The sequence below is a fragment of the Somniosus microcephalus genome, chromosome 24, assembly GCF_052327205.1.
Source record: "Somniosus microcephalus isolate GS21.2 chromosome 24, FLI_Smic_1.0, whole genome shotgun sequence".
NCBI lineage: Eukaryota > Metazoa > Chordata > Chondrichthyes > Squaliformes > Somniosidae > Somniosus > Somniosus microcephalus.
The window spans coordinates 12,937,109-12,964,222 of NC_141010.1; the positions used below are offsets into that span (position 1 = coordinate 12,937,109).

General features: G+C 46.2%; 1 protein-coding gene and 1 non-coding gene across 5 annotated transcripts in view; both read right to left on the reverse strand.

Moving 5' to 3' along the window:
• Window positions 1-27,114, reverse strand: part of fam171a2a (family with sequence similarity 171 member A2a) — a 405,278-nt gene that overhangs the window by 172,429 nt on the left and 205,735 nt on the right. For all 4 annotated transcript variants that reach the window (XR_015073442.1, XM_085966228.1, XM_085966229.1 and 1 more), the window contains exon 3: window positions 23,087-23,179. Coding sequence is in view for 3 of the 4 variants with exons in the window: in XM_085966228.1 (XP_085822354.1) it covers window positions 23,087-23,179 (93 nt within the window). In the remaining variant the exon portion in view is untranslated. The remainder of the gene's footprint in view (window positions 1-23,086; window positions 23,180-27,114) is intronic.
• On the reverse strand, window positions 2,621-2,692 carry trnag-ucc (transfer RNA glycine (anticodon UCC)). The gene has a single exon. It is a non-coding gene; the product is annotated as a tRNA-Gly (tRNA).

Genomic DNA, 27,114 nt, shown 5'->3' on the forward strand with positions numbered 1-27,114 from the left:
TTGTGCTCAAGCCTCTGGAGTGGGATTTAAACCCACAATCTTCTGACTCAGAGCCAAGGGTGCTACCCACTGAGCCACGGCTAACACTCGCACTGTAATCGTAATGCCAACTCAGGCTCCAGCTAACAATTTCTAAATGGTCCAATCTTTGCTTTTACCTTTAATTGCGTTATCTGAATCCTTTCCCTTTCAGTGAGATTGTGTTTCTCTATATGACTGATACCCTCTTTCATTCGGAGTCTTGCCGACAACTTAAAATGGCAGGGCGGTTATTTGTGATATCAGGAAGCTATCAGTTCGATCACAGCTGGGTTCTCTACAACTGCGACATTCTGTTTTTGAAAACAGAAGTTCAGCAAATTACATTGTGCTGAACATCTCTCCTAAAAAAACTTCATTGCTATTTTCTCTTCATGTTTTAAGCTGCATCTCTGATGCTGATGTTTTCTGACATGGCATGTCTCCCTGACACTGCTCGAGGGGAATTATGTTGACAATGAGTCACAGTCAAGACACTCAGTTCTTTGCTCGGTCTAGACAGAGTCAGGCAGATTGCAATTAAAAATATTTTTTGAACAACCCACGGAATAACAGCATCTGTGCATCTAGTTTTAGTTCGACACGATGGCCCGACAACAGAAATCTTCATGCTGCCACTTCATTTCCCACACCACAAGTTCTCAATCTCCACCAGGTCGCGGAGGAAGATGTTGAGCGGAGGGACAACATTCGTATCAAATGGGTCGCCTCAGGTGCTTTTGCTCACCTGCAAGAGTCTTTCGCATTGTCTAAGACCAATTGTCTAACAGTTTCTTAACCTGTCCCATTATCATCTCCTTTTGCCTTGAATATCTCTCAATGTCTCTTAACCGCTCCTGCCTTCTATCCTATCACAGACCTTCCCTTTTGTTCTTTCATCCCCTCCCCCCTTTCCCAGCCTCTTCACTTGCTTAAAAATCTGTTCCATTTCCTGCTTTTTTCCAGTTCTGACGAACGGTCATCGACCTGAAACGTTAACTCTGTTTCTCTCTCCACAGGTGCTGCCTGACCTGCTGAGTATCTCCAGCATTTTCTGTTTTTATTTCAGATTTTCAGCATCTGCAGCATTTTCTTTTTGTCTAACAGACCTCCCGTCCGTGATGGGAGTAAACCCTAAAAGGAGGGAGGATGACAATTCCTGGAAACGGTGATAACCTGCAATAATTTAACAATTTTGTGTCATTCAAGGACACTCTCTTGTCTTACATTGATACAGTCAGGTCAGCTTGCCAAACTGTGGTGCTTGCCCGCACCCCCCCCCCAACGCTTCTCCCCGTTTCTCTCCTGTTATCCTGAAGATGGTGATTCACACTGGGGTAGAGTTTCACAGGGTTGATCTAATTGAGGTGTTTAAGATGATCAAAGGAGCTGATAGGGTAGACAGAGAGAAACTATTTCGCCTGGTGGGGGAGTCCAGAACAAGGAGGCATAAACTTAAAATTAGAGCCAGGCCGATCAGGGGTGATATCTGGAAGCACTTCTTCACACTAAGGGTAGTGGAAATCTGGAACTCTCGCCTCCAAAAAGGCTTGGTCAATTGAACATTTCACAACTGAGGCTGATAGAGTTTTGTTAGGCAAGGGTGACATGAATCTTGTCATTCATGTGGAAATGACTTATGAAGCAATGCTGGGCGGCCTGCTGGTGGCGCTGTCCAGGGAGAGTATAAATACTCGGGCATGGGCCCAGCTTGCTCAGGACATTCTTTAACAGGAACTAGTGAAGGACACAACTAGATCTCCATGTTGAAAAACAGTTGATTAAAGCCTTGTTTAATACTCAGACCAAGTGCCTAGTAGTTTTCTTACGTCAAAGGGTATTTAGAGTTATGGAACCAAGGCGGGTAGATGGAGTTAAGATACAGATCAGGTATGATCTAATTGAATGGCGGATCAGGCTCGAGGGGCTGAAAGGCTTACTCCTGTTCCTATGTCCCTCCCATACTTCACCCAAGGGGTTATATTTCCTGTGAGAATGTTCACGGGCTATTAAACCAGTGGGGAGCATTGTAGCCTACTTCAGTCCTAACACATACTTTCCACAAACACATCAGTGGGATTCTTGACTACTTTCTCTCCTCCCCAGCCTGGGGACAATGAGGCCAATTGTACCCCGCCAACCACTGCCCTGCTTGACATAGAAATATAGAAGATAGGAGCAGGAGTAGGCCATTCGGCCACTCGAGCCTGCTCCGCCATTCAATGAGATCATGGCTGATCATCCAAATTCAGTACCCTGTCCCTGCCTTCTCTCCATATCCCTTGATCCCTTTAGCCTTAAGAAATATATCTAACTCCTTCTTGAATATATTTAATGAATTGGCCTCCACTGCCTTCTGTGGTAGAGAATTCCACAGGTTCACCACTCTCTGGGTGAAGAAATTCCTCCTCATCTCAGTCCTAAATGGCTTAACCCTTATCCTTAGATTGTGACCCCTGGTTCTGGACTCCCCCGCCATCAGGAACATCCTTCCAGCATCTAGTCTGTCCAGTCCTGTTAGAATTTTATAAGTTTCAAAATCCTGATGAAAGATCCCATAAATCAGTTCTGACCTGCGAGGGGTATTAAAAGTATCCTCGGTTGCGATGGCTGGGAATCGAACCCTGGTCAATTGCTTGGAAGGCAGCTATGCTCACCACTATACCACCATCGCCCACATCAGATAGCTCAACACAAACCGTTGCCAAAGCTATGTCTCCATGGGTTAGTACAGCATTGTGTAGCTTAATTTGAATTGGCTACAAGTGCAGGAAAGCTTGGCCGAGGATTGGAAAATCCAAAGCGAGGGAACAGTTCATAAAGGTGGAGACAGAAAAATAGAGTAATTTATATTACAATAGTCTAGCAGAGACATGTAGAGAAACTGCTCCCTTTGATGCTGAAGAGGATGGTGACCCAGTTTCGACATGACTCCATTCTCCAGTAAAAGCACAAGTGCAAGCTCCATTGATGGAAGTTGGTGACTGAGTCCATGCAGTGTGTAGGCATACACAGACCCTTCATTTTTAATTTTGGTATACAGGAAACTTTCGATTTACTGGCACCTAAATAACCGGAAATCTCGGTTAACCGGCAAAATTCAGGAGTAGGTTTTACTTCATATTGTATTTGCCTTCCTCCATCTGTTGCTGTGCAAGGGTGTGGCTGCAGCTGTTGCTAAGCTACAGAGACGCTTGGAACTTGTGGCCATTGTTCTACACTTGTTGCTAAGCAACAGGGTTTGTTGCTTTATACGGAGCTGTCAGCTCTCCCTACCTTTTACTATGGCGTTCGGTTATCCGGAATTTTTGATGAACCGGCACCACGTCGGTCCCGTCCGTGCCGGATAAAAAAAAGTTTCCTGTATATTGAAATGCTTTGCCAGGCAAAAAGGTTTTTCGAAGTGAAATAAAATTGTAACAGATGATCTTTCACTGATAAGTGGACATGGAATGTGCTTTACTAAAAGGCAGCGAACGTTTGGGAGCACATATGCTTTCAAAAGGAACTGTTGTATTTGCAAGCTGCTTTGTGATGGAGATATTTCAAGAGCTGTGTTTCGGATAAGCAGGTACTGACAGAACAAATGGTTGTGACTGCAGGGGATAGTCACAGACAACAGAGATAAACAAACCCCATTAGGTTTGCAGACTTCGGGGGAAAAATTCAGTATCACCCCGTTTGGGGCGCCATTATCGGCCGTGCGCAAAAGTTTAGCGCCTGGCGCTAATTATCACCTCTGACAGCAAACTTGGCTTTTATTGCCCATGGAGGTGATTGGAGCACTAAATCAGGCGCTTCACACCTGTCTTAAGGCGTAAAGGCCGAGGAGCGAGGCGCTACCTCAGAGCGCTGGCGAAGCAAGGAAGGGCAAATCAAAATAAACCTGCAAAGTGCTGCTCAGTACTCAAAACTCCTTCACACAGCGTTGAATCTCTCCAGAAGTCTCTCTCTCTTTCAGAATGCATGGTGCAAAAATGTCACCGACAAAAAAAGGCAGGAGGCGGTCGCCTTTAAATAGCGCTCCCCCAGTCCCTTCCTGACAGCATAACGCTCCCCTCAACCTGTCGTTGCTAGCGGCAGACGGTAAGGCAGGGGGCGCTGCTCAATATCTGGTCCGGGGCGCTAACGGAGCGTTGTGCACTCGACTGACGTCACGATCTGCCAGCGCAGGAGATCGTGGCGGTAGTGTTGAGCACCACCGCAAAATGTCTAGTTAATTTCACGAGCAGCGCAAACATCGCCGCGCCCGGGCGCTAGTTGCTTTGCGCCCCATTAGCGCCCTCTTAAGGCGCTAACGGGAGGCGCAAACAACTGAATTTTTCCCCCTTCATGTATACAACAAAACAGGCTACCAGATTGTAGAACGACTTTTGGTGTCTAAAGAGCAGGATGCGACGTAACACGTGAAATGTGACCAAGTGGTTTTCTGCCACTTTTGTAAACTTGTATGAGTGAATGAACAATTTTGGGCTTTGATAAAGGCAACTAATGGATAGCCACACAGGATGTGTGAGTGTGAAAGTTTGACAGCTCAAACAACTTAGGTCGAACATTAAAGGAACATCTCGCCATCTCTGAGTGAGTGATTTACTGAAAAAGGCAAGGAAAACTGTATAAAAACCAGTGACGAAAAATATCGGCACTGCAGATGGAAGGAGGGGCCTGGCTGATCGCTCAACTCAAAGAGCTGCAGTCGAAAGGCAAAGAGCTGCAGTCAAAAGGACGTGGCCTACAAGCAACGCTGGACTGATCACCTGTGGGTGGTCGTATGTATGATTTCTTGTAACATTATTGGTGTACTGCTCGAATAGTGGTTGGGGTATTGAATCTGTCTTAGGAACAATCAGAGGTTAAAGGTGTGTCTGGTGTAATTTCTCATAAGCCTCAAGTCCGAACTCTATAACCTGTTGGACAGGGCGAGGGGTAATTCTGCCCATTCTACAAGTCCCCCACATCCCTTATACCTGACTGCAAATGTGGTAAAAGTGTGCTGAGACCAGGAACAAATTAAGGTGAGCAAGCTCCTCACTGCTGCACACGCTTCTGGTGCGGCCCGTAAATGTGGCACAGAACTAAATTGGGAACTACCATTCCACGTGGAAGCTACCATTTGAAATATTCTACGCAACCTTTGCCCTTTTGCATAGTCTTTCATTTCTCCAAAGCTGGAGGGTACACGATTTTTGCAGGTGGAGAAGGCAGACATGGGACAACAACAGATGCTGAGGTGTTCTATAGAGAGCAAGATTGCCTTACACTGCTAATGCCCCCCTGCGTAAGCCTGGAAGGAGTCAGAAACATAAAAGTTGAGGACTGTAGTCTCAATAATGGCAGCTCGAGGTTGTGTACAGGTCATTGGTAGGAATTGGCAGCTTTTCCAAGGCCTGTAGATGGAACAACATTAATTCTGGACAGTATGGGGTGATTTTGTCAATGGGGGAGCATTGGAGGCGGGACTGCTGTTTGTCGGATTTTAGTCCCGCCTCCATCGACTTGTGGCCAACCCACGCTATTTTCCCTTGATTCACCTTGTTAAGCCCGCCCAGCGGGCTTAGCAGGCCAATTAAAGGGAAGCTGGTTATAGAGAACGTCAGTGTATGACGTTTCATCTGTCAAAAATTTTTGACAGATGAATTGTCATTGTTTGACAGCTCTGTGAAGCTGTCAAACACTGACATTCTCTGTAGTTTGATGAGTCCTTGTATTCAAGACTCATCAAACCTCTTTTGTGAGCAGAAATTAGATGGATGTTGCATCGGAAAATGCAGCAGCCATCTGTCATCCCTGCCAGTGAGATGTGAGACTCTCCGCATCCCCAACTGTTGAAGCCTGCAGGAAGAAACAAAGGTAAGTAAACATTTTCTATCACTTTCCACCCACCTCACATTCTTACCTCTCCACACTTGCACCCATCACTTACCTTCACAGCGCACTTTTGGACCCCTCCGACTCCCTGCAGACCCACTGCTCGCCTCGGTGATCCTGGTGGGGTTTCCTGACGTTGGGAAGCCCGCGCCTCTGCTGGAAAAATGTGGATAATCCTCTTAACTACCTGTTAACTACCTGTTAACAGGTGGTTAAGTGGCTGTAATCCCCTTCCTGCCTCCAGGAGACGCGACCCGGCGCGGGTCGGCTACCCGCCTCCAGGGAAGATGGCACGGAGGCGGGTTGGGGGCGGGATGGGTACCCGCTCCCAGATTCTGCCATTTTCCCAGCAGTCCCACCTCCAAACCTGCCTCCCCAGGGCTGGCAAAATCGCACCCTATAGTTTTGGTGCCCTCTGATATCTCTGGGAGCCCTTCTCTTCTCCAGCTCTTCCTCTGCTAAGTCAAGTGAGAAAGCGGCACTGAAAGCATTGCTGTACCATTGTTGTGAAATTTCTCTCTGCATAAACTGCAGCAGTTTGCTTCTGAAGAGCTTCATGCGATGGTGAAGTTGGGAATTCAGGCGGGGAGGTCAGTTAGGGCCCAGTGACCTCTGTGGCAGAGTTCCCAAAGTGTGCTCCCATCACTGGAAGCTCTTCTAGTTCATAAAATCTACCCCTTATTCTGCTTCATGTTTTAAAAAATACATTGCTCCTGACTTCATTTCTGACTCCTTACTTCCTAATTTTTAAACTCGTGTCTCCCTTGCCACAGTTAAGATTTTGCATACTTCAACCATAGCAGTCATCCTTCATAATTTTAATTAAGGTCACCTTGAAGTCCCTTATTTTTATACCAACCAGATATCCTGATCCAAGGACATCTGTCATCTGGACATGCCATTTAGAGGCAAATTATACCCAGTGGTCCCACAAAACAAAGTGGCCAAGGGAAGCTTGGAGGAGAACGTGAATAACAAACCGAAATTCTGAGTGACAAGCCAGCGTTAGCTGCCTCTCTTGTCTCCATTTTCTGCTATTGGTGCTGTTTAAACTGGAATGGATATGGCTGAGTTTTAGACAGGTTGGTGCAACGAAGTTCACTAGATTGATTCCTGGGATGAGAGGGCTGTCCTATGATGAGAGGTTGTGTAGAATGGGCCGATACTCTCTGGGGTTTAGAAGAATGAGAGGTGATCTCATTGAAACATACAAGATTCTGAGGGGGATTGACAGGGTAGATGCTGAGAGGTTGTTTCCCCTGGCTGGGGAGTCTAGAACTAGGGGTCACAGTCTCAGAATAAGGGGTCGGCCATTTAAGACCGAGATGAGGAGGAATTTCTTCATTCAGAGGGTTGTGAATCTTTGGAATTCTCTGCCCCAGAGGGCTGTGAATACTGAGTCGTTGAGTATATTCAAGGCTGAGATCGATAGATTTTTGGACTCTAGGGGAATCAAGGGATATGGAGATCTGGTGGGAAAGTGGAGTTAAGGTCGAAGATCAGCCATGATCTTATTGAATGGAGGAGCAGGCTCGAGGGGTCGTATGGTCGACTCCTGTTATTATTTCTTATGTTCTTATGTTTTTGTGATGAAGGTGTGCTGCTTGCACCGGGTTTCCAAGGTTTGCGGATTTGCACAGCTTTGGGAGCAGTTCATAGATACATAGATAGATACATAGAAGATAGGAGCAGGAGTAGGCCATTCGGCCCTTCGTGCCTGCTCCGCCATTCGATGAGATCATGGCTGATCCTTTAATTCAGTATCCCGTCCCCGCCTTCTCTCCGTAACCCTTAACCCCTTTTGCCCGTAGAAATATATCTAATTCCCTCTTAAATATATTTAATGAGCTGGCGTACACTGCCCTCTGTGGCAATGAGTTCCACAGGTTCACCACTCTCTGAGTGAAGAAATTCCCCCTCATCTCTGTCCTAAATGGTTTAGCCCTTATCCTTAAATTATGTCCTCTAGTTCTGTTCTCACCCGCCAAGGGAAACATTCCTTCTGCATCCAGTCTGTCTAGACCTGTCAGAATTTTATACACTTCTATGAGGTCCCCTCTCAATCTTCTAAACTCCAGTGTGTACATCCCTAAACTACATAGTCTCTCCTCATAGGTCATTCCCGCCATTCCTGGTATCAGCCTGGTGAATCGCCGCTGCACCCCCTCCATGGCAAGAACATCCTTCCTCAGATGAGGCGACCAAAACTGTACACAGTACTCGAGGTGTGGTCTCACCAGTGCCCTGTACAGCTGCAGCAAGGTATCCCTGTTCCTGTATTCTAACCCTTTTGCTATGAAGGCCAGCATACCGTTTGCCTTCTTGACCGCCTGTTGCACCTGCATGCTCGCCTTCAGTGACTGGTGTACAAGAACACCCAGGTCTCTCTGTACTTCCCCCTCTCCCAATCTATTGCCATTTAAATAATAATTTGCCCTCCCGTTCCTGCACCCAAGGTGGATAACTTCGCACTTGTCCACATTATAGTGCATCTGCCATTTATCCGCCCAATCGCCCAGTCTGTCCAAATCGCTCTGGAGCTTCCTGGTCTCTTCCTCTGAGCCCACCCCCCCTCCTAGTTTAGTGTCGTCTGCAAATTTGGAAATGCTGCATCCGACTCCCTGATCCAGGTCATTAATGTAAATTGTGAACAGCTGGGGGCCCAGGACAGATCCCTGTGGTACCCCACTTGTTACTGCCTGCCATTCAGAAAATGAGCCGTTTATTCCAACTCTCTGTTTTCTATCTGACAGCCAGTTCCCTATCCACGCCAAAACTTTCCCCTTTATCCCATGAGCCTCAATTTTCCATGCTAATCTTTTATGTGGGACCTTATCGAAGGCCTTTTGGAAGTCCAGGTACACCACATCTACTGGCTCTCCCCCATCTATTCTACCAGTTACTCCCTCAAAAAATTCCAATAGATTAGTCAAGCACGATTTACCCTTTGTAAATCCATGTTGACTCTGTCCTATCCTGTCCCCATTTGCTAAGTGCTCCGCTATTTCATCCTTAATGATGGACTCCAGCATTTTGCCCACAACTGATGTAAGGCTTACAGGTCTGTAATTACCTGCTTTTTCCCTACCCCCCTTTTTGAATAGTGGGGTAACGTTAGCTACCCTCCAATCCATCGGCACTGTTCCCGAGTCTAATGAATTCTGAAAAATCATCCTTAGTGCATCCGCTATCTCTAGGGCCACCTCCTTCAGTACCCTAGGATGCATGTTATCAGGCCCTGGGGATTTGTCCACCTTCAATCCCTTTAGCTTCCTTAACACCATAGTTCAAGGTAGGCGTAGGGAGTACGCTACTGTTGGTCGTGGAAACATGACGCAGAAGTAAAATTTAATGGGCTGGGGGACAATAGGATAACAATTTATTTTTTTTAAAACCTATGGAGAGCCTCAGAAAGTATCTCAGCCTATTTGCAGCTTTTGCCAAGGCTGAAGGTGGAGGAGATGAAGAAGTGACGGGAAAAATTCAGACCAAGGAAACCAAAGGTGCAGGCCTGAGTCTGCAGGCAATGAATATTTAAATGAAGTACTCAGCTGTTTGAGGGTAGGTGCTTCCACGGCCTACCCCTTCTCCCCAAAATATGTTCGGTTCAAAGTGGAATTTGTTCCATCAGGATGGAACTCCCACTGAGTTTCCACTACCAGCTGCCTGATTTACACCACAATAATGGGCAGTTGGCATTGGAACTCTAGGCCTATGGCCTGTTACAGAAGGTGCCATGTTGCGACTGATCTACTGTTGAGGGATTTTAGTGTCAGCTGTGGCTCAGCTGGTAACACCCTCGCCTCTAAGTCAGAAAGTTGTGGGTTCATAGTCCCACTCCAGAGACTTGAGCACAAAATCCAGGCTGACACTCCAGTGCAGTACTGAGGGAGTGCTACACTGTCGGAAATGCCGTCTTTCGGATGAGACGTTCAACCGAGGGCCTCATCTGCTCTCAGGTGGACGTAAAAGATACCATGGCACTATTTCAAAGAAGAGGGGAGTTATCCCCAGTGTCCTGGCCAATATTTATCGCTCAATCAACATCACTAAAATAGACTATCTGGTCATTATCATATTGCTGTGTGTGGGAGCTTGCTGTGCGCAAATTGGCTGCCATGTTTCCTACATTACAACAGTGACTACACTTCAAAAGTATTTCATTGGCTGTAAAGTGCTTTGGGACATCCTGGGGCCGTGAAAAGTGCCTTATAAATGCAAGTCTTTTTACTTTCACCTCTGAATAGTCAATTTTCTAACAATGTCTCACGCAGATGGAACCTCTCCTGTTCGAAGTGCAGAGTGGACAACCACATGCATGAAGCCTATGATTTTCCATCCTATGTACCACAGAGATAATCATTATTAATCCCATGCTTCAGGTAGATGCCCGTTAATTGAAAATTTATGAACTAGACTATAACCGAAGATTAGTCAATATTAATCAATAAATTTACTGACTAGTTGAACAAAGGTTTGGTCTATGTTAATTAGGCAGCAGATGCCCAAACTCCATTTCCCATGGTAAGACAAATCCCTGTGGCCAACAAATGAGGCGCTCTCAATGGCTTTATATGTACAACTCCTGTAATTGGGTTGTGGACATTTTACGACTTGGAATGATTTTGCTAAAGCCCTTTTACAGAGTGGAATATCCATCAGCCACCATAATGGAGGAGACTTCTCTTGAGGATAACAAAAATGTCAGTGTTCAAACTTTGGCTTTACTTGCAGCTACAGCACTACCAGAGGCAAGAGAGTGAAAGGAAACAAGGTGGAATTTTCTGCTTCAGCAGAGACCAGGTGTGAAGTTGGCGAGGCGGACTCCGTGCCACCTGACTGGGATGCCACTGGCTCTGGCAAACATTTTGGGTTCAGTCAAATTCTAGCGGGCTCATGGCAGGATTCCCAATCCGTGCCGGGAGCCCACCTATTGGGGGAAGGGGCGGGGGGGCTGGGGAACATAGGGGTAGAATAAGGTTGTTGAAGCTTTGGGTGCCTGAAGCAACGGCTGATTCCAGGCAGCTGAACAGAAGCGCAATATATATATATTTTTTTTAAATTAATTTGTGGGGTGTGAGAGCTTTATTGATCAGTCTGACTGGGGGGCGGGCACAATGGGGAGAATACAAAAGTAGGGAGGTTAAGCTTCAGTTATACAGGGCATTTGTGAGACCACATCTGGAGTACTGTGTACAGTATTGGTCTCCTTATTTAAGGAAGGATGTAAATACGTTGGAGGCAGTTCAGAGAAGGTTTACTAGACTAATACCTGGAATGGGCGGGTTGTCTTATGAGGAAAGGTTGGACAGGCTAGGCTTGTATCCGCTGAAGTTTAGATGAGTAAGAGATGACTTGATTGAAACATATAAGATCCTGAGGGGTCTGGGCAGGGTGGATGTGGAGAGGATGTTTCCTCTTGTGGGAGAATCTAGAACTAGGGGTCACTGTTTAAAAATAAGGGGTCGCCCATTTAAGACAGATGAGGAGAATTTTTTTCTCACAGAGGGTCGTGAGTCTTTGGAACTCTCTTCCTCAGAGGGCGGTGGAAGCAGAGTCTTTGAATATTTTTAAGGAGGCGGTAGATAGATTCTTGGTAAGCAAGGGGGTGAAAGGTTATCGGGGGTGGGTGGGAATGTGGAGTAATCGGATCACCCATGATCTTATTGAATGGTAGAGCAGGCTCGAGGGGCCGAGTGGCCTACTCCTGTTCCTAATTCGTATGTTCGTATATTTTAAAATCTCTTTGACCCGCTATAGCAATACTAGTTACCAGTAACATCCCAGCATCCCCTGCATTCAGTATTGCTATGGCAGCTATGCCAGAAAGTATGACGCACCATGTTATCACTGCCCACTTTGAATACAACAACAACTTGTATTTATTTAACCTAGTAAAACGTCCCAGGGTGCTTCACCGGAGTATTTTAAGACAAAAAATTTGACACCGATCCACATAAGGATAAATTAGGGCAGGTGGCCAAAAGCTTGGTCAAAGAGGTAGGTTTTAAGGAGCACCTTAAAGGAGGAGAGAGAGGTAGCGAGGCGGAGAGGTTTAGGCAGGGAATTCCAGAGCTTAGGGCCTAGGCAACAGAAGGCACGACAACCAAAGGTTGAGCGATTATAATCAGGGATGCTCAAGAGGGCAGAATTAGAGGAGCGCAGATATCTTGGAGGTGGGGTGGGGTGGTGGTTGTGGGGCTGGAGGAGATTACAGAGATAGGGAGGGGCGAGGCCATGGAGGGGTTTGAAAACAAGGATGAGAAATTTGAAATCGAGGCGCTGCTTAATCGGGAGCCACTGTAAGTCAGCGAGCACAGGGGGTGATGGGCGAACGGGACTTGGTGCGAGTTACCACCCATATTTGGACTGATGAAGTCAATGGTCTCCATCACTTCCAACAAAAACTCCTGGAAGTGACGGCCATTGGCAGGGAGCCAGCAGAACGACTCCCCCAGCCAGTTTTCTGTCCACATCCACCAGATGTTCAAAACCAGGAAATTTGGGGCGATACAGTACAAATAGCAGATTTAACTTAATTATTTCCGAGATTGATTCCCGACAGACGGGGAGGAGTTTATTGGTTGCAGACTGTGTAACAAGGTGACTTTGTACCTAGAGGTTTGTCCCATGTAAATATTGGTAAGATGGACCATTAGAACATGAAGAACAGCGGAACCACTGTGTTTAAAAAAAAATCATGTAACGAATCTTCAAGCTGCTATTATATTAAAAAGACTTAATATTGGCCCGGATTTTGCGGGGCTGAAGATGACGTTATGCGTACATAGAAACATAGATGGTAGGAGCAGGAGTAGGCCATTTGGCCCCTCGAGCCTGTTCCGCCATTTAATGAGATCATGGCTGATCATCCAAATTCAGTACCCTGTCCCTGCCTTCTCCCCATATCCCTTGATCCCTTTAGCCTTAAGAAATATATCTAACTCCTTCTTGAATATATTTAATACGTTGGCCTCAACTGTCTTCTGTGATAGAGAATTCCACAGGTTCACCACTCTCTGGGTGAAGAAATTCCTCCTCATCTCTGTCCTAAATGGCTTACCCCTTATCCTTAGCCTGTGACCCCTGGTTTTGGGCTCCCCCGCCATCCTAAGCCCTCAGAGTGACCCTGCAAGTTCCGGGTTCTTGCGATCTGTCAAGGTTCGCTTTGGCAAATCGTCCACTTGCTCTACAAAACCACTTTCGTTGGCGCCGAGTTGCTCAATGACTGCCCAGCGAATGCCCACGAAACCCTTACGCCTGCTAAAAGCTGGTCTGGTTAAAATAAATGTTAAATTAAATTTTTGAAAGTGATTAAAACATACAAAAGCATTTAAAATTCGTTTCTGTAAATTTTGGCCCGGATTAAAATTATGTTTCAAAAAATTTAATTTTTTATTTTAAATGCTTAATTAAAGGGACTTTTCATTAATTTTGAACATGGGATCATTATTTTTATTTCACTTGTGTTATTTATTTATTTATTGGGGATTTTTCATAAGCTAATGGGGATTCCGTTCGTAAATGGACTCCCCACAAACTTATGAGGATTCCCCCTTTCTAATTGGTTGACCTGGCCCACGTGATCCAGGGAGGCTTCTGAACCGCCTGCGTTCCTGGGATCCGTGGGCCTTTACGCAAGCGTACGTGAGGCCCAGGATCCAAAGACTCCCAAGCCCAGGAGCCAGTAGGTAGGTTTGTATTTTTTTTCCGGGTCGGAAAATATTTGCGCTTCCAACCGCAAATTTCAGCCATTTAAAACTTGTATCCTTACCCCCTGGAAAATAACGCAAAGTGGTATTTAGAGCCAGGAGGGCGGTGTTACCCCCGTGCCACAACTGTATGATTAGCGTAACAAACATTCTTGTAGTGGCACTGCAGCACAGTGGGAAAGTTACCCATCCTCATTTGGACTTACAGCCCAAAACTCGCAGGCGTCAAGTCTGCCGGCCATAGCGCTAACGAGGGACCTCGGTTCGCAACAGAGCCCTCACAGAACTGCGGCATTTCATTTTACAGAAGGGGAAAAGGTGACCTTAATATTTGCACCACTAGCATGTTTGATAACCAGAGTCTAGGACTAGGGGACACTGTCTAAACGTTAGAGCCAGCCCTTTCAGGAGTGAAATTAGGAAACACTTCCACACACAAAGGGTGGTAGAAGTTTGGAACTCTCTTTTTTTACTCACTTTTGGGATCTGGGCATCGCTGGCAAGGCCGGCATTTATTGTCCATCCCTAGTTGCCCTTGAGAAGGTGGTGGTGAGCCGCCTTCTTGAACTGCTGCAGTCCGTGTGGTGAAGGTACTCCCACAGTGCTGTTAGGTAGGGAGTTCCAGGATTTTGATCCAGCGATGATGAAGGATCGGCGATACACTTCTAAGTCAGGATTGTGTGTGGCTTGGAGGGGAACTTGGAGGTGGGGGTGTTCCCATGCACCTGCTGCCCTTGTCCTTCTAGGTGGAAGAGGTCGCGGGTTTGGGAGGTGCTGCTGAAGAAGCCTTGGTGAGTTGCTGCAGTGCATCTTGTAGATGGTACACACTGCAGCCACGGTATGCCGGTGGTGGAGGGAGTGAATGTTTAAGGTGGTGGATGGGGTGCCAATCAAACAGGCTGCTTTGTCCTGGATGGTGTCGAGCTTGAGTGTTGTTGCAGCTGCACTCATCCAGGCAAGTGGAGAGTATTCCAGCACACTCCTTACTTGTGCCTTGTAGATGGTTGAAAGGTTTTGGGGAGTCAGGAGGTGAGACACTCGCCATAAAATACCCAGCCTCTGACCTGCTCTTGTTGCCACAGTATTTATGTATTTATTCCGCAAATGGCAATTGATGCTAGGTCAATTGTTAATTTTAAATCTGAGATTGATAGCTTTTTGTTAACCAAAGGTATTAAGGGATATGGGGCAAAGGCCGGTATATGGAGTTAGGTCGCAGATCAGCTATGATCTCACTGAATGGTGGAACAGGCTCGAGGGGCTGAGTGGCCTACTCCTGTTCCTAGAATGGCACTAATTGTGGTAACGCTCCGATCCCACACCTCCAGTCCTACTCTACCAAATTAAATGTTTGAAGGGTCCTGGAGAAAGGAGGGTATCTGCTGATCGATCAAGAACTGTACACTAGAAAGGAGTCTGTGCCTTCAGGGGAGTTGGGGAAGGAAGGAAATTGGTGAGATAGAGAAGGCTTACTGTTGAACTGCCAACTGAGAACTGATGAGAATATAGTGCCAATTCACAAATTCCAACATCAGAGCTCATTGGATTCTGCAAAGCCAGCTCATCAATTGCGTTTAAAGAGGCTCCCATCACCCCTTGGGGCTGACATATGCAGCCTGACTCGGGGGAGGGGCCAAAATCTCCGAGGCACGTAGCCCATAAAGCATTGCATCTCAGATTTAAAGAGATGTGACTACCTAAAGATAAGTGGCTACATATGGGGGCAAACGTTGTTGGAGGCTTTCTTGAATGGTTAAAACTGACGATGAAAGCTTTTCAGCCTTTGCAAAGGTTGCATGGGGAGCAGGGAGGTGATCTATGAGTCTGAAAGGATAAAAAAACCCACAAATGTGTAGGCACCCAACCCCCTCTTTGAAGGCTGGCATGAGGCGGCAAGGTGGAACTCCCTGATTGATGCTCTGGTGCATCCTCCCCAGAAGATAACAGTGCACCATATCTGGTAGGAGGTGGCATCTAGACTCAATGCCGTTTTCAGTGCTTGCAGGGCCTGGGAACAGATGCAGGAGAAGTCCGCATATGTAAAGAAAACTGGCAAAGTAAGACTACCCGATAATACCATGTACCAAGTAGGTGGCTCAAGATTCCATGCCATCAAGTGTTGGCCGTCGACTGTTCCACATTAACTGCTCATCTACTCCAAACCTTCAACACCCTTACAGCTCTTTCTTTGCATACCCATACCTCAGCATGGCACACAGTGAAGATGCAGCAGACAACTGATAGCCTTGCTGTGCTCGCACCTTTCAAGGCTTTCACACATCAAAACCACTGGAGCACAAACATGATTACTTACTAACACTATGGGGGTGATTTTATCAATGGGGACGTGATGGAGGCGGGACTGCTGCTTGTCGGGTTTTAGTCCCGCCTCCATCGACGTCTGGCCAACCCACGCTATTTTCCCTTGATTGACCTTGTTAAGCCCGCCCAGCGGGCTCAGCAGGCCAATTTAGGGAAAGCTGGTGACAGAGAAGGTCAGCGTATGATGTTTCATCTGTCAAGATATTTTGACAGATGAATTGTCATTATTTGACAGCTCTGTGAAGCTGACAATCTGTCTTCTAAGTTGAGTCCTTTACTGAAGACTCACTTGGAAAGCCTTCCTGAGCAGAAGGCAGAAGGCTGATGCAGTTAAGAATGCAGCGGCCATTCTGCTTTCTCTGCCGGTGAGATGAGGCAGCTCTGCAGCCTAAAGGGATGAAGCCTGGAGGAAGAAGCAAAGGTAAGCAATCTTATTAAAACACGCTACACTCACCTCACACACTTACCTCTCCACACTTGCACTCATCACTCACCTGCACAGCGCATTTTTCGGCCCCTCCGACCCCCGCAGACCCACAGCTCGTCTCGCTGACCCTGGCAAGGTTCGGAGCTGTCGGGAAGCGCACACTTTAGGGCTCAAAATAGGGATTAGCCAAAAAATTGCCTGTTAACTACCTGTTAACAGACAGTTAATTGGCACTAATCCCCTTCCCGCCTCAAGGAGACGGGACCCGGCGCGGGTCGGGTACCCGCCTCCTGGGAAGATGGCACGCAGGTGGGTTGGGGGTGGGTTCGGTATCCGCTCCCAGATTCTGCCATTTTCCCAGCAGTCCCGCCTCCATACCCGTCTCCCCAGGGCTGGCAAAATCACCCCCTCAGGGTGGGCTTCAGGCTGGGCACATGACCTCCTCCTGTACATTGGGAAAATGCAGCAATGCAATGACAATGGGCAGCCAAGTCATGTTGTTCAGTGGGACAGATGATGAGAGCACTGGCCATGTGATCAATCCACCAGACACATGTTTATTATACGAGTGGGCAGCACAGTAGCCGATACTGCAGTATAAGTCAGCAATGAGCCCTCAGTCACATTAATCAAATCAAATCAAATCAACTTTTATTGTCATTGTTAGTGCACAAGTGCAGTACAACGAAATGTAGGCTTGCGGCTCCCGAGAGTGTACATTTAGATTAAGACATTTAAACATTCAACATACATTTGGCTTGTAATACATTAACATAAACATAACCATAATAAAGTGCATTGGCAGATGTGCAGGCTTTAGAGTTTATTTGTGGAGTTCAGTAGGATGACAGCCCTGGGAAAGAAGCTGTTCCTAAATCTGGTCGTACTGGTGCGAATGCATCTGTAGCGTCTCCCAGATGGCAGGAGGGCGAACAGACTGTGGCTGGGGTGGGTAGGGTCTTTGATGATGGACCGTGACCTCCGTAAACAGCGTTTCTGGTATATGTGCTCTATGGTCGGTAGCCGGGTGCCGGTAATGCGTTGGGCAGTTTTGACTACCCACTGCAGGGCTTTCCGGTCATAGTAGCTACAGCTGCCATACCATACTGTGATACAGTTTGTCAGGATGCTCTCTATTGTGCAGCGGTAAAAGTTAGAGAGGATCAGGGGTGACAGGTTACATCCCTTCAGCCTCCTTAGGAAATATAGGCGCTGCTGGGCCTTCTTCACCAGAGAGGAGGTATTGAGGGACCAGGAGAGGTCTTCCGTGATGTGGACTCCGAGGAACTTAAAGCTGTTGAGAGCAGTGGTGACTTTGTCAGCCTCTGGCAGTGCCATCCCTCTATTGCAAGTTGACAGGTGCCCAGCCAGCAGATGAGAAAGCTCTTCCAGTAACTTGCGGCTGATTGGGAGCAAGCAGTAGTGCTTGATGACTGACAAACAGATGTGGTCTGATCCCCGCTGATCCCCCCCGGCACGCCCTCTTTCATTTTGGATCACTTCAATCATGAACTACTATATTTGACGCACTTTAAAAAAAAAAAAATTATCATCAGGAGCAAAACAAAATTCATCCCACAAAAATTGTTGCCAAAATACATGTTAATAAAAATGTCAAATATGGGAGAAAAAACATCTTGAATAAAAACAATAGAAAAAGAACTCGAAGTCTGTGGCACTGCAGGAGCTCCCTTGCACGTGGAAGCTTTCTCTTGTTCCCATTCCAAATGGTTGCTGGAGGAAAATAAGTGAACCTGATGCAAATACTACAGAACTGAGTTAGATGTTCATCTACATTTAATAAAATTGATCCTCTAATTTGAAGAACGTAAGAGTTTTGGGGCTGTGTGCTTGAAAGAAATCCACAAAACTGTTCCAAAGAGCGCTGTTCTACGGTCCTCACTCTGGTTTTGTTGCCCATTATGGCCACTTACCTGAACCCATGCATTTAAAAATATATCTACAAGAGAGATTCATTAATTTTCTGTCTTTTTTCTTACTAATGTCATCATACAGTAAAATCGCAAAAGATTATCGGGATGTGAATCAATAAGCACTCAATTCAGATTTGGCTTGAGCCAAGTTTAACAAGAATATCCATGTGCCCAGGACGAGGGATGTTGGTACAGACTGCTAGCCCAAGACTGACGTCAAGAAGCCCTTCTGCACACAGTGTGATAATAGTGGAATGGCCCCCCGAGTAACCCTGGAGTCATACAATAGGCAGATTGATGCCGCGATGCAGTCATTCAAGGGAGATGATTTTTGGGTCCTTTATACCCCGTGTTCCCAGGGCATGAAGGACTGGGAAAATGGCTGGAGCTGCATAATGCTGGGTTTCTGCCCGATCCACGCCAGATGCTGATTTCCGTAGGGACTGGGGACGGAGGGGGGCAGCACAGAAAGCTCCCATCTGTAACAGGCAGCAGCCTCATTTAACTGTTGGTGTGGGCGGGGACATCCTACAGGACATTCAGCGCAAATAATGTTCACTCAACTAGGCATCCAGGATTGTTAGGGACTCGGAAGTTCATCTAAAGGGCACAGTAAACTAAAGGCAAGTGTCTTACGGCCATTTCCGGACTGTTATTTGTCTTTTACAATTCTTTTTCGCAATTAGGACCTCAAGACCTCCTGTGCCAATTGTCCAGCTGACTATTTTCTTCCCCTCCAGCACCTTAACTGCCACCAATGGGAACCCCCCCCATCTCAGCCTTTGTGAGGAAGAAGAGGAGGAGGACCAAGAGAAGGATACCAGGCAGGCCAGGATGCAGAGGTATTCTGTGCCCACCTGCTAGTATCCAACCACCCCCTTGTGTAGACATAGGCACACATACCTCGCTTTGACAGATGAGCAGTGTAGGTGGAGGCTTCGAATCCCGAGGGAGGTTGTGACAACAGACCTGATGGCACAGGTAAGCTATATGAGTGCCTGGCTAACTGGTGTGCTGAATGGTTCTTCAGAAACTCCCCAGTCGTTATAAGTCATGCTTTCAGTGCTACTCCATGCCAGTGTGATCAACAGCCAGCATAGCTTGGTTGGTTGCATCCACTATAGAAACATAGAAACATAGAAGATAGGAGCAGGAGTAGACCATTCGGCCCTTCGAGCCTGCTCCGCCATTCAATGAGATCATGGCTGATCATCCAAATTCAGTACCCTGTCCCTGCCTTCTCCCCATATCCCTTGATCCCTTTAGCCTTACGAAATATATCTAACTACTTCTTGAATATATTTAATGAATTGGCCTCAACTGCCTTCTGTGGTAGAGAATTCCACAGGTTCACCACTCTCTGGGTGAAGAAATTCCTCCTCATCTCAGTCCTAAATGGCTTACCCCTTATCCTTAGACTGTGACCCCTGGTTCTGGACTCCCCGGCCATCGGGAACATCCTTCCTGCATCTAGTCTGTCTAGTCCTGTTAGAATTTTATAAGTTTCAATGAGATCCCCTCTCATTCTTCTAAACTCCAGCGAGTATAAGCCCAATCAACCCAATCTCTCCTCATACGTCATTCCCGCCATCCCAGGTATCAGTCTGGTGAATCTTCGCTGCACTCCCTCCATGGCAAGAACATCATTCCTCAGATAAGGCGACCAAAACTGCACACAATACTCAAGGTGTGGTCTCACCAAGGCCCTGTACAACTGCAGCAAGACATCCTTGCTCCTGTACTCGAACCCTCTCGCTACAAAGGCCAACATACCATTTGCCTTCTTAACCGCCTGCTGCACCTGCATGCTTACCTTCAGCGACTGGTGCACAAGGACACCCAGGTCTCGTTGATGTCAACAACCTTATTTGCAAGGCACTGTCACTCCTACCAGCCAACAGCCATGGGGAACTGTCTTTGCAGTGTCTGGGTCAGCAGAGCCGAGCATCGGGTGCCGCGATGGGCCATCAGGCCTCCAAGCCATGGCGAACATGCAGCAGAAGGCTGGCACGGCCATCAACCGCACCAGTCAACCGTGGCCCCCCAAGCCTGCCCCTCCAGGCATGCTGCACTGCTGACCTATGTTGCCATGGAGTGCCACCCTCCTCGCAACCACCTCAAGGAGCAGCATCTCCACTTCAGTAGCCATCAAACAGGGGGTCAGTGCTGGGCTGCTCTGTCACTTGCTGGCGGACTTGTGCCTGCACACTGGATTTCCTTTCCCTTCACTTTTGCCCGTCACTTCTTTGTGCTCTCGGCGTCCAGCCTTGGCAATGGGTTGAAGTGCCTTTTGAACCTTTCTAACACTTCCCTTTAACTGCCCGCCTCCATTTAAATCTAGGTTGTTTCCCCCTGGCTGGAGTGTCTAGAACTAGGGGGCACAGTCTCAGGATAAGGGGTCGGCCATTTAAGACTGAGATGAGGAGGAATTTCTTCACTCAGAGGGTTGTGAATCTTTGGAATTGTCTGCCCCAGAGGGCTATGGATGCTGAGTCTTCGAGTATATTCAAGGTTGAGATCGATAGATTTTTGGACTCTAGGGGAATCGAGGGATATGGCGATCGGGCGGGAAAGTGGAGTTGAGGTTGATGATCAGTCATGACCTTATTGAATGGCGGAGCAGGCTGGAGGGGCCGTATAGCCTACTCCTGCTCTTATTTCTTATGTTCTTATGTAATTCCGTGCAAGCCCAATTCTATATTTGGACCGGTGAATAATTCTGCAAATGGTTAACATTGGAAAATTGTATATTGACTGCTATTACCACAGTACCACTCTGGCAAGATGAGTCTCCATTCTTAATGATTTGAAAATGACTTCTACCAATGAAAATCAGCCCCAGTGTCTCGAGAGAAGGACAAGCTAGACGTGTTGAATGGTATCCCTTGCATCTTCTTATCTTTGTGATCATGGATTGTGATTGGATCTAGTAGTTACTGTCCCAGGAAACCTTGAATACAGATGTGTCACAATGATGTATTTTCCTTCTTTGAAAATCTTGCACCAATACCAGATCAGTCAGCAAGAGGCGTCCAGAAGTTACGAGGAAATTGTGAGTGGCAGCATCGTTCCCCAGGCTCTCACATCTGGGTTATCAGATAAGCATCATAGGAAACAACCGTATGATGAACTGTGATTGTGTTAGGACTCAAACTGAAAGTCATATAATATTACCATGCTTCCCTCTCCCTTTGCTATTCGGCTGTAACCATTTACACCTCCTCTGGACCTATCTTTTTACTTACTTGTCCCATTGGCCGGAATTTTGCCAATCCTCAGAGTGCGGGAATGGAGGTGGGACCACTGTCAAAATGGCAAAGATTGACAGTGGGCAGGAAACCCATTGTCAACCCGCCTCCAATCAATCTTCCCAAGTGTCGGGTCCCCGATTTGCACATGGACCCAACACCTAGCGGCGGTAAGTGGATTATAGCCACTTACCTGGTTGTTAACAGGTACTTGATACTTGTTAACAGGCTCTTTTTCAATTTTGCCACTTCAGCTTCAGGTTCCCCGACGTCCGGACACCACACCAGGTAAGTGTGGCGTGTTGCGAGTCTGCTGTAATGTTGCTGCATTGATGACAGGTGTAGAAGTGGTGTGAAGGATCCAATGGTGCACTGGTGAGTTTCAGAGGTAAGGCAATGTGGGGAAAATCATTTTTAATGCATTTACACTTTTCTGTAGGTAACAAGTTTTGAATTGGCTGTCTAGTCCCACCTCATTGGGAGAACCTCTCTCACCAGTGACAGGTCGCTTCTGTAACCTCACCTGCAGCTGCCATCTGTTCTAGCCTAAGGAGGGAGTCACTGGAGAGCCTGGGTGCAAGAGCTCACCTGTGAACAGTCATTGTCAGTGTTTGCAGCACCTCAATGCTGTCAAACACTGAGAAATGAGCTGTCATAGAAAAATTGTGTGTGGTCCCTTTAAGAAAACCGGCAGATGACGCGTCATCAAATTATGTCATCTGACCAGCTTCTGCTTAATTGGCCGACAAGCCCACAGGGTGCCTTAACAAGGCCAATCGATGTAAAATCACGTCTGGGTTATCAGATGAGCATCATAGGAAACAACCGTATGATGAACTGTGATTGTGTTAGGATTTGAACTGAAAGTCATATAATATTACCATGCTTCCCTCTCCCTCTGCCATCCGGCTGTAACCATTTACACCTCCTCTGGACCTATCTTTTGTTTACTTACTTGTCCCATTGGGGGCGGGACTGGAACCCGGAAACCATGCGACCCGCCCCCAAGCCGCATCCATTTGCAAAATTGCGGCCATTATCACCCCCTCGTGCCTTCAACCAGCATCCCTTTTGTCATTTAATCACTCCTGGCCTCCACCCTATCACAGATCTTCCCTTTTGTTCTTTCACTGCCCCCCTTTCCCCTGGCTCTGCACTTGCAAAAAGCTGTTCATCTCCCACATCTTCCAGTTCTGATGGAAGGTCATCGATCTGAAACGTTCACTCTGTTGCTCTCTCCACCCATGCTAACTGACATGTTAAGGGCTGCCAGCATTTTTCTGTTTTTATTTCAGGTAATATTCAGACCCATTGGATATTGGCGCTCACTCGTGTTTCCAATGAAATGTGGCCAAATCCAAATGAACATGTATATGTTTTGAGTAGAGAAATTTATTTTCCCATTCCCATCTGTTGAATAAAAATTCACATTCAAAAATTGCATTTGCATGCAAATTATTGATGCATTCAGTTGGATTCCACGAGATTACCAAACAATTGCCCTGGTGGGACAGGAGAAAGTTCAACTCTGTACAATGTACACTTTTTCTCACTTACCAGGTGATCCCAATAGGATTTGCACCACATCTTCATACACCATTAGGGCAGCTGGGCGTTCCGGAAGGAGATAAAGGCTCACTGATGTAAACACTGCAAGGAAACAGGCAGAATATAGAGATTCAGATCCACTGTTCCATTTATAACTGCTCCAATTATTAAGTCAGAATACATTATATAGAGTATAATTGCAAAATACTGTGGATGCTGGAAATCTGAAATAACAACATTATATAGAGTGCTTTGTATGTGTGATCCCGCGCTACCTGGGATATCCAAGAATGTTACCTAAACCTCCACATTACATGAATACCCTAGAGCACACAGTTAGAAGATGTCCTCACTAATTGTTGCCGATTATAGGTGGCATCAAACTAAACAAAGAACTAATTTAGAAAATGCTGGAAATACTCAGCAGGTCAGGCAGCATCTGTGGAGAGAGAAACAGAGTTAACGTTTCAGGTCGATGACCCTTTGTCAGAACTGGCGAAGGGTCATCGACCTGAAACGTTAACTCTGTTTCTCTCTCCACAGATGCTGCCCGACCTGCTGAGTATTTCCAGCATTCTCTGTTTTTATTTCAGATTTCCAGCATCCGCAGTATTTTGCTTTTGTAAAGAACTAATTTACGTTTATATAGCACCTTTCACATCTTCAGGATGTCCAAAAGTGATTCACAGCTGATCACTATACTATTGAAATGCAGTCATTGTTGTTCTGTAGGGAAATGCAACATTTGCGCACAGCAAATTAGACAAATGACCAGTTAATCTGTATTTGCTGGTATTGGTTGAGACATGAATGATGGCCAGATACTGAGAAATATTTCTGCTCTTCTTTGAATAGTGTCATGGGATCATTTTTAGTAGTTAAGTATTCCTCATTTTCAGGCTTCCATCTATGAAGGTATGCCACATCTGCTTTTGCTCCCAGTTTCTCAGCTCCTTGGTCCCCCATTACCACATACCCTGGACCTCACACCTCCTGTGTCTGAGAGAGTGGTATGAGCAGCCTGATCCCTGATGCTCTTGCCCAGATACCAAGAGGTACACAGGACTGGCCCACTGGGGACCAGAGCAAAGAAGGCTGAGGGGGGACCTGATTGAGCTGTACAAAATTATGAGGGGCATCAATAGGGTAGATAGAAAGGAACTTTTCCCCTTAGTAGAGGGGTCAATAACCAGGGGGCATAGTTTCAAGGTAAGGGGCAGGAGGTTTAGAGGGGATTTGAGGAAAAACTTTTTCACCCAGAGGGTGGTTGGAATCTGGAACTCACTGCCTGAAAGGGTGGTAGAGGCAGGAACCCTCACAACATTCAAGAAGCATTTAGATGAGCATTTGAAACGCCATAGCATACAAGGCTACGGACCAAGTGCTGGAAAATGGGATTAGAATAGACAGGGCTTGATGGCTGGCACGGACACGATGGGCCGAAGGGCCTCTTTCTGTGCTGTATAACTTCTATGACTCTATGACTCATTCATCCATCTGATTTTTCTCTCCTGGTTTGAGAAGACACCTGGAGTCCCCAATTGCTGTCTCTCTGTTGAAAAGCAGCTGAGAAAAGGGAACTCAGTGGAAAGAGGTACAAGGAATGGTTTCCTTTGACTGAATGCCAAGGACATCAGTCCGCACTATTCTCTGTTCTCTCAAAGGCAAACTATGCCACCATAACCACAATTACGCAGAGTAAGTGCATGTAAGCTGCACCAAGTAACATCACAACAGCTTTTGCTTACATAATGACGCCACTTAAAAAGTAATTCATTGGATGTGTAGTGCTTTGAGACATCCTGCGAACACGCTAAGGTGCTATGTAAATATGAGTTCTTTCGTTCTTCAATATAGCATGGTAACTTCATAAATAATAATTTAATACTTTTTAAATATAACTATCTAACTTGGCACATCCTTATCGTGGAAAATATTGTAGCAAGACAATGGTGGGAACACTAAATTATCTAGAATAGCAGGACGAAAGGACGTTATTCAATTTGCCCGATCTCAATGCAGGGCTGAGAGAGCAGCAAAGAGAAGTGTTGTGTTATGGTAACAAACGGAGAAGTCAGGATGATAGACTCAGGTGTATATGGAGTGGCTGGAAAGGGAAATAAATAGCTGATTCATTGGGCAAGTGGCCTGAACATAACCACCAGGCTGCTCAAAGCAAGCCACGCAGCACCCGCTGATGTTCGGTAGCGCAAAAAAACGGGCGCGGGGGCTGCGATGCGAGATAAGCCCACGCCCGTTCAGAAAGCACAGGCAGCATGTCAATTAACACAGTAGCAGCGCACAGCCTAGCGAGAAATGCGCTGCTGACAGGCTGCGCGCTCAGCGTGTGAAGGAATTCTACTATATAACTTTTTTAGAAACATTCACTATATAGCCTTTTTAGAAAAATACACTACCTTATGAAAGAATTCTGGCCTTGTTGAGATAAGACAGCGGTTGACCCTGACGAGTACCTTATAAGGAATTCTACCTTATAAATTCTTTAAAACATGACAAACTGGGTTTGGAAATATAGAAACCTAACTATGAAATAGCTATGAAACAATTCTGGCTTTTGAAACAGGGCAAGTTGTTGACCCTGAATAAGTAACCTTATTAAGACAGAAGAATGGGTGACCCCGAATGTGTAACCTTATTAAAACAGAACAATGGTCAACCTTGGATAAATGATCTTGATTAAACCTCTTAAGAATGACACATGAGGTAAGGGACATCTGCCCTTTGCACATACTGTATATGGTAAACCCCAATAACTATTGCTGATGTGGCAGTAAGAATTGCAGAGGTCAACTAAAAGGTGATTAGTGATAATTAACTTGGATCAACAGAAACCTTATGAAAAACAACTGAAAAAGGGTATAAATATTGAGGTCTCGCATGAGATAATCAGACTCGCTTTAATCGGGCAAAGCGATTCTCGACTACAGGGGTGGCTGTGTGGTCTTCCACTCTTTGTACCTCGGGGATTGAAGGTAATTTGATCATTGTTGAATATCCTGTATAGAAAATTTTAAGAACTGTAATACTGTAGCGAAGTTAAGGTTTAAAAGTAAGATTCTCCGTTAAAAATAAGATCGTATTTTTTCTCTTTTTAGAACTGTTAACGTTGTGATTGGCTGATTCACCAACTGTAAATTGCATGTTGGTTCTTTTAATAAATCCCTATATATTTTTTTAGAATTGTCTCACATAAGTCTTCTGTATCAATAACTCGCGAACCCAATCTCTGTACACTCTTTGGTGAAGAGGTACATTTCTGAGGGGAGATCTCCAGACCCTTATAATATCCAGGACATTACAGTCTGGCTAAAATTGTTAAAAGTGCTATCTGGAGGACGGTAACATTCTCGGGTTGCTCCTTTCCTTTAGGGAGAGATAGCCCGGACCTTTAGACCCAGTTAAGCGTCTTTAGGATTCGGCTACCTCAACCTTTGTTGAAAGTGAGCATCTGAGAAATACGTCTGATCTGGGATAGCCCCAAAGGGGCTAGGACAAGTAAATATCCTTTCAAGCGGGGGGGGGGGCAAACTTCGCGTCACTGGAGCGAGGCTAGCTTTACCGGCCCAAAACGGCGGCGGATCTATCCTCAAAACCAGCCTCAACAGCCGACGCTAAAGGTCTCAATTTTGTGGCCACTAACTTCAGATTACGGAATGACATAGTACTGAGACAAGGAGCTCTGTGTTGATCTAGTGAACCAGCTTTGTCTTATGGACTATGTTGTGCTCATTAGCCACCCTCAGGTAGGAACTCATTGTAAACAAAGTTCCATTAACTGGGATATCACGTATAAACATCTTGCTAGAATACTCCTGCTGAAGGTCAGATCAACAGAAATCTGGAAAAAAAAACTGGGTTATTCTCTGGTATCTAAAGACACCCTTACAGAAGGTCTGAGGTCCAGTTATAACCTACACCAGTGTGGACACGATAAATATTAATGCTCCCATTCACCCCCAGCATGTATCTAATAAACCCACTACGAAGCCAAGGGCTTCCACTTGGATTCCATCAAT